Source organism: Rosa chinensis, chromosome 4 (genome assembly GCF_002994745.2).
Source record: "Rosa chinensis cultivar Old Blush chromosome 4, RchiOBHm-V2, whole genome shotgun sequence".
NCBI classification, from domain to species: Eukaryota; Viridiplantae; Streptophyta; class Magnoliopsida; order Rosales; family Rosaceae; genus Rosa; species Rosa chinensis.
Window position 1 is genome coordinate 16,284,290 of NC_037091.1, and position 10,242 is coordinate 16,294,531.

Here is a 10,242-nt window from a genome sequence, read left to right on the forward strand (position 1 = left end):
CCTTCTCCTCAAAGCTTTCATACTCTACAATTTTTTTATTCCAATATGAGTGTACGAGGCAATACGATTGTCCAACCCGTAGGAGATCCAAGTATTGACGGGACACGTTGGCAGACTAATGAAGACATTCAATTGTGCAAGTCTTGGAGGGATGTTAGCAAAGATCCGGCAAAGGGTACGGAACGAAGAAAAGATGATCTATGGTTAGAGGTACGCCAACACTATGCCGAACATTGGGATGGATATGTCCGATCATTGCAAGCTTTTCAAGGGAGGTGGAAAACCTTGAAAGTTGAACTCTATGCTTGGCATTGTGCGTTAAGGCAAGCGAAACTTTGGTACAAGAGTGGTGCGAATATGATTGATGAGGTATGAATTTGTAGTGTAACACAAATATTAATTTTTATTATTCTTTTAGTGTATATTAAAATTTAATTAGTTGATACATCTTACTTTAAATTATTAGTTGAAATATTTTGTTGATAATTATACTTTAAATTATTAGTTCATATATAAAAATTTAGTTGATAATTATACTTCAAATTAGTACTTCATAATCATACTTTAGACTTCATTTTATTTAAATTATACATTATACTCACCTTATACTTAAATAGTTGATACATTGTACCTCGTTTATATTTATACTAATAGAATTATACTTTTTTGTTTAAATTCAATAGCTACGTCAAGCACAAGATTTGTGGAGAGCTGCGATGACCAAATCTAAAGGAAAACAAAAAAAAGGTGATTTCATTAATTTAGAATGTTACGAGATTGTTAAGGGGTTTCAACAATTTGAAGACATTCCAAACCATTCCTCTTCGGCTGGAGGAACCTCCAGGGGAGGAACTGAACGGATGCACACACAACAATCCGCTCCTGATTCTCATGTCCAGTTGGACATAGATGCAGATGAGGTAAACGCCGATGCAACTCCAAATCCTTCGGTGAGGCCTCAAGGAAAGAAGGCTGCCAAAGAAGCTCTTCGGAAAGGAAAGAAAGCATCTAATGATTCCAGTCCTCTGACAGCCGCTGTGGAGACTATAGCAACCAACCAAACATCAATGATGTCTGCCAAGGAGAAACGTGATGAGGAATATGCTCGACATCTCCGTGACCAACAACAACGAGATTATATACGCTTGCAAATGGATATGCGAAACGAGGCATTCAAAATTCAAGAGAGGGAAGAGCGTATTATGGAGATGGACACAAGTAAGATGACGCCAACCAAAAAGAATTACTGGCAAAGAAAACAAAAAAAAATTGCAGAGAAAGAAGCTGAAGATGCAACCCGTGGATCTAACATCCCACAACCACCATTCGCCGGTGGGTATTATCCACAATCTCCTTTCTCCGGTGGCTATCCACAACCTCCTTTCCCTGGTGGCTATCCACAACCTCCTTTCCCCGGTGGCTATCCACAACCACCATTCCCCGGTGGGTATTATCCACAATCTCCTTTCCCCGGTGGCTTCCCACAACCACCATTCACCGGTGGTGTCCCTTCCCCACCTTTCTCTTCGGGTGAATCCACCAACCCCAACCATATGGATGACCCCACAAACACAAATTGGATTCCTAATGAAGATGAGGATTAGGAAAATTAGGGAGTTATATATTTTAAATAATTGTATTGTTATGATTCCAATGCTTGGTTTTTGACTTATGTAATATTAGATTGATGAAATTATAATTTATTGGAATAATACCCTTACAAATGAAAAGCTAAATGAAACCACACAAACATAATTAAAAACATTAAAACTAAAGTAGAAACCACACAAACATAATTAAAAACATAAAAACTAATAGAAAACACACACAAATAGCAGATCTAGATACGCCTATTGCCTTGAAATTCCCAAAAGTGTTGAATGAGGTCTTCCTGAAGGTTGGAGTGACACTGCTCAGATCTAATTTGTTGGTAGCGGTCCATGAATCCGTTCATATTATGAGCATCTCTACCAACAGGATCAAAGTCTCTACCGGTTGGTCCCTCCCATACCTCAGCAATCCTGGGCCTCATATTATTATCCTCCTCATCATCGGACTCCAACTCATCATCGCTATCTTCAGGTCGTTGATTTTCGACAATCATGTTGTGTAATATAATACACGTCAACATAATGTATCGAAGGTCCTCTTTATGCCACCCACGAGCAGCTCCTCGAATAATACTAAATCGTGACTGTAATATACCAAAACATCTTTCTACATCCTTCCTATACCCCTCTTGAGCCTTTGCAAACTCGATTTCCTTGGGGCGTGTAGGATTTCGAACAGTTTTCAAGAAAGTCGCCCATCGAGGATAAATACCGTCGGCGAGATAGTACCCTAGATTGTGAGCTCTGTTGTTAACTTGGAATTGGACAAGAGGTGCTCTACCGGCGGTAAGGTCATCAAACAATGGAGACTTTGCCAAGACGTTCAGGTCGTTGCATGCCCCAGGCACTCCAAAGAATGCGTGCCAAATCCAGGTGTCGTAAGATGCGACTGCTTCCAGGATGATAGTGGGGATCTGTTTCCTACCACTATATTCTCCAGCCCAACCTGTCGGACAATTCTTCCATTGCCAATGCATACAGTCGATGCTCCCAATCATTCCTGGAAAACCTCTCCTCTCAGCTTTGGTAAGAAGTCGTCTGAGGTCGGCTGCAGTTGGAGCGCGGAGGTATTGTGTTGAGTAAAGATTAACAATTCCTCGTGTGAAGTGCTGAAGGGCTGCAACGGAGGTGGATTTCGCCATCCTACAATACTCAGCACATTGATCTGCCCCTGCACCGTACGCAAGCATTCGCAAGGCAGCTGTCATCTTCTGCTCCGGGAGCAGTCCGACTTTGCCAGTAGCATCTGACCTTTGAACAAAGTAACGATCATACTGGCAAAGGTCAGTAGATATACGATGGAAGAGATTGAGACTCATCCTGTAACGTGTTCGGAACTCCGCATCTTTGAACACTGGCCGGTCGACAAAGTAGTCGGCCAACATACCTTTGCCCCTCTCTTCTCTAAATCGTTCCTCATTTGGTGCACGACCCGGATGAGAACCGCGCCCTCGGTGTTGGTTTCCAGATTCTTGAGCGACTGCAGCCATGACAATGGCATTGGTGGCCATCATCTCTTCATCATCCTCATCCTGAGACCGTCGAATTTGATCCCACAAATTGTTCATTGCAACGAGGGGAATTTAGGAAATATGTAATGCTAGAGATATGAAAAGGGTGAAGTTTTGTTAAGCTCGGATGGTGTGTGTATGTAGTGAAAACATCATGTCTATTTATTGAAATTTTCCACACATAAAAGTGTCGGTGAGTTATCACTCACTCATTTCAAAAAACTTGTCGGTGGTGTGCATGTGATAAAAGTGTCGGTGGAATTTAAAATTTGTTCACACTTTTCAAAAAACTTGTCGGTGGTGTGCATGTGATAAAAGTGTCGGTGGATTTTAAACTTTGTTCACACTTTTCAAAAAACTTGTCGGTGGTGTGCATGTGATAAAAGTGTCGGTGGAGTTAAAATTTTTTTCACACTTTTCAAAAACTTTGTCGGTGGTATACATGATAAAAGTGTCGGTGGAGTTTTAAATATTTTCACACTTTTCAAAAACTTTGTCGGTGGTGTACATGATAAAAGTGTCGGTGGAGTTTTAAATATTTTCACACTTTTCAAAAACTTTGTCGGTAGTGTATATATGATAAAACTGTCGGTGGAGTAAAAAAAAAAAAAAAAAAAAAAAAAAAGAGTGTCGGTGGACATATAATTTGTCTACCAATAAAATTTTCTTTGGTTGCATTTTCAAATTATTTATCAATACTATTTATTTACATCATACATTTCTCATTTTCCAAAAAAAAAATTATAAAATATTCGTTGAACAGTAACTGACTGGTGACCCTGACCCAATGGGTGGAAGCAAAGATCCAGTGGCAGTGAATAGTTTCCTGCCCTGGTGCCCTGGTGACCTGGTGACCGTGACCTGGTGACCCAACGGGTGAACTTGCTCTTAGTGGTAATTACCTTTGAACATATTACAGTCAATTAATGATAATTGATGGTGATTTTGTATTTTCTATTTAGGCAATAGATTTACGCTAAATACCTTTTCTTTTTAAAAAAATAAAATTTGAGGTGGGGCTAGGGATCCACCTGGTCCCTTAATGGCTCCGCCTCTGGATATTATGTTATGCAATGCATGATTTTACCGGTTGATGTATTACAAGATTAGATGAGGTCTTGATTAGATCTTCCACTCAAGACTTTTTAACTTTAACACTTGACCTAAAGCCTAAGAGCTAAAATTTTGTTATAGGAATAGCCTATACATAAATGAAAAACCAACACCAATTTGTCGAATTAAAGTGTAAAATTGCCGTTTGCTTTACTGTACACTTAATCTAATGAACAATGAAGTACAATTCTAATGATTAGTGTTGTAATGATAAATGCCCCTTAATTAACTAGCAACATTTTTGTTAAAAAACGTTATAAAACAATGTGGAAGATAATTAATGCCTCTTTTTGTAGCAATTATTGAACAAAAGCGTGAGGGTCCTATAGTATTACGAATCAAAGAACGGCCTACAATGGAAGAAAATGAGAGTTCCATCATTACAAACCTAACAATTGACAAAACAAAAGTTTATCCGGAATTTCTTATTATCATTTGCACTAAACACTTTCATGGCAACGGTGAATGGTAGACTACCAAAGGCGATAACAAAATAATGACACTTGCAAATATAAAAACTGAATCAATTATGAACACCTTATTGATGATGTATATCCAAAAGAAATCAAATGCCTGCCTACAATGGTTCTTCTCCTTTTTAATATACAACAACTAAAAAAAGAGACTAGAAATCAAAATCTCCCACTAACAAAATGAAAATATATACAATTAGACCAAATAGTTAGACCAAATAGTTATTAGCACAAAGGGTCCCTCTTAATTATATATATATATATATATATACACATATATATATTACGAAAATGTTCTGAAGAGGACGTCCGCACTATCGCTAAAGTGCGGACGTTGACGCTGCAGCTCTGCTCAGGTCGCGACGGCGCAGCGTTGCTTACTGAACTAAGGCCAGGGGTTGGACAGACCAGTCTACAGTCGGGTGGAGTTGCAGGCGACGAGGTTGCAGCGCTACCCAGAACCTTGCAATTGCAGGTGAGGTCGCTGCCCAGAATCTTTCAACCTCTATCGCTACCCAGAAGTAGTCTGGGATGCCTCTAGCCTCCGTTCGGCAAGTCATGCGCTGCCTGAAACGCTGCAAAAGCATCGACGTCCGCTTCAGAACCCACCTGATATATATTAATTTATTTATTTTAATCAAATCAACAACTCATATACAACAACTAGCCTATTGTGAGTCGAACTCACGACCTCCCACTTACAAAGGAGAAACTTATGCCATTAGACCAAATAGTACTGAGTCTCTTAATTATATTTTTGGTAGACATCTTAACAATGTTTTTCAATTATTATTTAAAGAATTCAATTTGAGCTTTATCACTTTAGTTAGAAATGAGAGAGGAACGTTAAAGCCAACTTTTTCTGACTGTAAGATCGTTCTCGTTCGGAGGTGCCCTGACGTTTGGGCTAGCCTCCGGCCTCAACGACGTTTTGCAATTTGTTGCTGGATGGGTATTGATGCTATTGTCCAGGGAGCTCCTTAGAAAGGTGTTCTGCTTGAGGTTTTGTAGGGTGGTTTTGGCAACAAGTCCGATGGACTTCTCTAAGGCGTTGTAGTAGTGCTAAACAGGATCGGAGCGCCTCATTAACAGCTTCCTAGACCGACGAAGTTGTGGTTTGGAGAGGTTTTGATTCAACGGCGGCATGTCGTAGGGCGATGGATCGGGGTGGTGGCGTGGGCTGTGGCAGTGCAAGTCGTGGCGGTGTGGATCATGGTGATACACCTATAACAGGTGTATAAATAAATCCCTACAATCACAATGGTCCTCGATAATAGGAAAGAGGGTGTCTCCCGCAGAGGATTGTGGCTCAACAATTGCAAAAATAACTCTAAAAACTAAAAACAAACACTACACAAAGACGAAATTAAAAACTATACCTAGACACAACCAAAAATTATGAAATTGAATACACACTAACTAGACACACAGACGAAGATGCAAAAGTTAGGGGTAATTGGAGTTGAATTGATGTACTAAACAAAATAAAGAAAACGAAGGACATAAGATTAACGAAAACAAAAAACAATTTGGGGATTTTGGTTTTAGAAATCAAATATGAGAAACTAGCTAGGAAATACTTCTCATCACTAGACAATGATTACACCTATGATGTATTTACTAACATGCCCACTTCATTCGGATATCCTTATTTAAGCTAAGCCGATGATGTATTGTACTTAACCTATCAACCTTTCTTACTTGGTATGTTAAGAGATTGATGTTTTCAACTCAACTTAGCTTCTAGAATGGAACCTAGAGTGATGTTCTCACACAGTTCTCACCTAGAAATCATTAAGGTCTAAAAGATTATGAATAAGGCTAGGCAATGTCTGTACTGATGTTGTCATAATCTTCCATGGGGCACAAGTCATTCACTTGCTACTCTAGAATGCAAGTAGACATGATGATCATACAAGACACTCATAGTTTTACAACCTAGCATGCATACTAATGTTGCGCACCATCAATAAACATACAAAGTTGATCAATGAACAAATAATAAACCAACAAATATCCGAAATCCAAAGAACATATTAAATAAACACCAACATATAGTTACACTATGTCTAGGGCTAAAAGAAACCCCTAACTATATGAAAATTAGCTACTCATGATCTTGAAAACCAAACAAAAGAAATACATGAGTTTTGGATAAAAGAAAGAATAGAATAGATGAAAAACAGGGCAAACGATTGATCTCCAAATCTTAGCAATCAATCGTTTCTGGGCTTCTAGCTTTACTTCTTCTCCTTGAGTTGCTTGAATGGTTTCTTGCTTCTCTTGTGCATTGTAGACATTGGTTGTGACATCTAGAAGCCTTTTATTCAGTTCTAAAACTCTTCTACTTTGTTTCCTTGTGAGCTCTAACTCTTTGCTTCAAAGAAAAGTCATAACCCAATTTTCTGATTGGTTCGGCAACAATTGACATCATACATCCAATGAAAGCTCGCCACGTCATTAAATTGGCTGAGTAAATCTTCATCTTTTATGCAGCTTCATGGATTAAGAAACCTTTGGTCCATCGAGAATTCTTATTGAATCAGAATTCCACGCACTTTCCTTCTTTTAGCTTCCTTTTCCTAGTTTGCTTTGGAAAACCTAATAAACACAAAAACAATTAAATTATCTAAAAACAATATAAACTAACAAAGAAAAGCATAGGGCTAAATAATAATAATATCGCACAAATATGTTCCCATCACATGGCGACATGGGTCATGGCGGCGTGGATTGTGGCGGCATGATTAATGGCAGTGCAGGTCAGGGTGGTGCTAAATCGGGCTGTGACGTATGGCAATGGCAATGAAGATGGAGACTGGGCCTGGGCTAAGCCAGGCTTGATGAACTTTGAGTGGGGACTCTTCCCTCGGGTTGCGTTTTTGGGCTTGAAAATTTGGGTTGGGATTTGCCCTTGCCCTTTAGTATGTTATTAGCTTCGTCTAGTTTCAATAATTCCCTACTTGTTTTTAGGGAGCTAAGCATGTTTTTTGCAATCTGGGTCTCTCTAACGCCTCTAGAATAGTAACAAAGGAGGATTCACGCTATTTTCTACGTATTTGATAGCAAATGAGTGAACATATTTCTATGTACCACTATCTTCTTGTCTATCTATAGATGGCAGGAGAAGGGTATGTAATGGTCATTTTGACTTGTGATGAATATATTTCCGTCCTTTGGGTTTAATTAGAGAAAAAAAAAAGATTTTTCAATTATTTACATGGTAGTGATTTTCATGCTTTCAAGGATATCCAATTAAGAATATTGTAAAATCGCAAATTATTTCACCATTTAGTGATCATCATGACTATTTGGTATCCATCAAAAGAGTTGTGTTCATTTATTTATTTGACCATAGTTAGATAATTGAATAACTTTTTAGTTTTAACATCTTTTAGCAAAAATGAACATGAATAAAGTTCTAACAAGTGAACGATTTGGACTTTTTTTTTTTAGCAGAGTCGAGAACACTTCATTATTCCAGGACATAATATTACAAAGAACTCTACCACGTTGTGGCCCATAATATAAATAAGAAAAAATAAATAAATTAAATTTGAACAAATAGAATGTCACCAACTAGTTATGACTTATAGATGTATCTGAGGGAGAGCGGCGAGAGCATCTCTCTACAAAAACCCTAGTTATTGCCACAATTAGGGGGTTTCGAATAAGTTTATGCCGAAGATTAATTAGAATGTCGTTGTCGTCTTGCTGGCGATTCGAGTAGTTCTAAGCAGAGATTTGAGTTTGTGAGTTACAATGGCAAAGGTTGTTGTACATATTTCAATTGTGGGCATGGATCTGATGGGTTTGAGATCCATGTATTGTGAAGTTGCGGGTTTGATGCACGGCCAGCCTTGCTGCAGGGCAGTGTTGCGACCGCACAGGGCACAACAGAGAAGGGGGCACCATATTTTTTAAATAAGATTTAATATATATATATATATGTATATATATATATATAATTATATATATAGTTATATATAAAGATAAGTAAAGAACATTAAAATTATATTGCAGATGACGCAATCTGCGTCTTTTCTTCTTCCAACTGCACACACAACGTCATTATTCTAGTGTCTCTTACTCTCTCCCAAACCTTGAAATCAGGCAAATTCTCTTTAAATTAGTTTAATTGGTTATTCAATCCTTCAATTTCTTCTCATCATTTATCATCACCCACTCTTTCTCCTCTCTATGCTTTTGTTCTTCTATGGTGTTCATACGAATTCTTTGGCTTTCCATCGATGTAGGCTGACATACAAATCAAAATAGGTATTGGGTGTTTTTCAATTTTGATATTGGGGTACTTGATTTTTGGGTTTTGTTGATTTCTAACAACTTGCTAATTCGTTTTCAATTTTCAATATTAGGTGCAATTGGAAGTTGGAGTTGCAAGTCGATCTCGATCAGAAAAGGAAAAATAAGAAGGAACAAAGTTGATTCCACATTTCATTGTTCTATGCAAGTATTTACATTCAAAGTTTAGTGACTTATATTTGGCTTCTCTTTAGAGATCTCAATTATTGAAGAATTTTTTTTTTTTTTCATTTCATTTTATTGATAAATATACAAGTTATGTTATTTTTCACCCAGGGCCTTGAAAAACTTAGGACCGGCCCTGGTTTGATGGCAAAACCGCTCACTGAACAATTGGTTACCGGCCAAACCATGGGTTAGGTTGGAACGAAACATACTTGGGCCATTGGGCCTTCACCATGCTTACTATTAGTTTCCTATATTTGGGTCTTGGGTTGGGCTTTTAGAGAAGGACAAGATTAGATGGAAGGTATCTAGTGACATTTTCTTCCTCTATCTATTTGGCAAACTACATAGGCGACTATATAACTTCTCATAGCACAATAGCGTGTCATAATGAGGGCTATGCAGATATCGAGCCTAGTGAGGGATACGAGTTTTTCTTCATTTCTTGTTTTTCTGAAGTAAGTATGTCTTCGTATTCCTTAATAGGTATTATTTATTAGGGATTTTTTTTTCTTAGTAGGCCAAATAGGCATAGCATTATGTTGTAGTGTATTTAATATCCTGACGTAGACCTATAAGGTGCATGAATAAAGTGAATTTGAATATAAATTCATTTTCATTAATAAAGAAAGACATATTATGAGTTAAATGGTGGATTTTTTTTTTTTGTTACAATTAAGTGGGGGTTTTACCAATGATGCAGAATTAACATTTAAATTCTTCATTTTATAATTAAGGATTAAATTCTGCTTACTACCTTGTACTTTCAAGGGTTCATTAGTAAAATGCTGACGTGGGACCTTCTCACAGGGAAAATTTCCAAACTACCCATCGCTAGGCAGCTCGCCGACGCGTTAATGTTGTGAATGCAGATGGGTAGTTTGGAATTTTTTTTTATCGAAAATTGACAGAGTGGTGATAGATCGATTTGATGAAATTGGAGACTGGAGAGTGCATGGACTGAACTGATGAACTCTTGAAAGTACAGGGTAGTAAGTAGAATTTTGACAGGACCCACCCCAAATTCCACCCTGGAATCCGAAGTGG

The 10,242-nt window shown here is 38.0% G+C and overlaps 2 protein-coding genes across 2 annotated transcripts; one reads left to right on the top strand and one right to left on the bottom strand.

Moving 5' to 3' along the window:
- On the top strand, positions 1-1,661 carry LOC112196279 (protein CHUP1, chloroplastic-like). The gene is made up of 2 exons (XM_024336592.2): positions 1-369; positions 684-1,661. The coding sequence occupies exons 1-2, from the start codon at positions 46-48 to the stop codon at positions 1,602-1,604; spliced, it is 1,245 nt and encodes a 414-aa protein (XP_024192360.2). The 5' UTR covers positions 1-45; the 3' UTR covers positions 1,605-1,661.
- Positions 1,662-1,840: 179 nt separating this feature from the next.
- LOC112198891 (putative nuclease HARBI1) lies at positions 1,841-3,178 on the bottom strand. The gene has a single exon (XM_040518660.1). It carries the CDS (start codon positions 3,176-3,178, stop codon positions 1,841-1,843), a length of 1,338 nt encoding a protein of 445 aa, XP_040374594.1.
- Between the last annotated feature and the right edge of the window lie 7,064 nt (positions 3,179-10,242).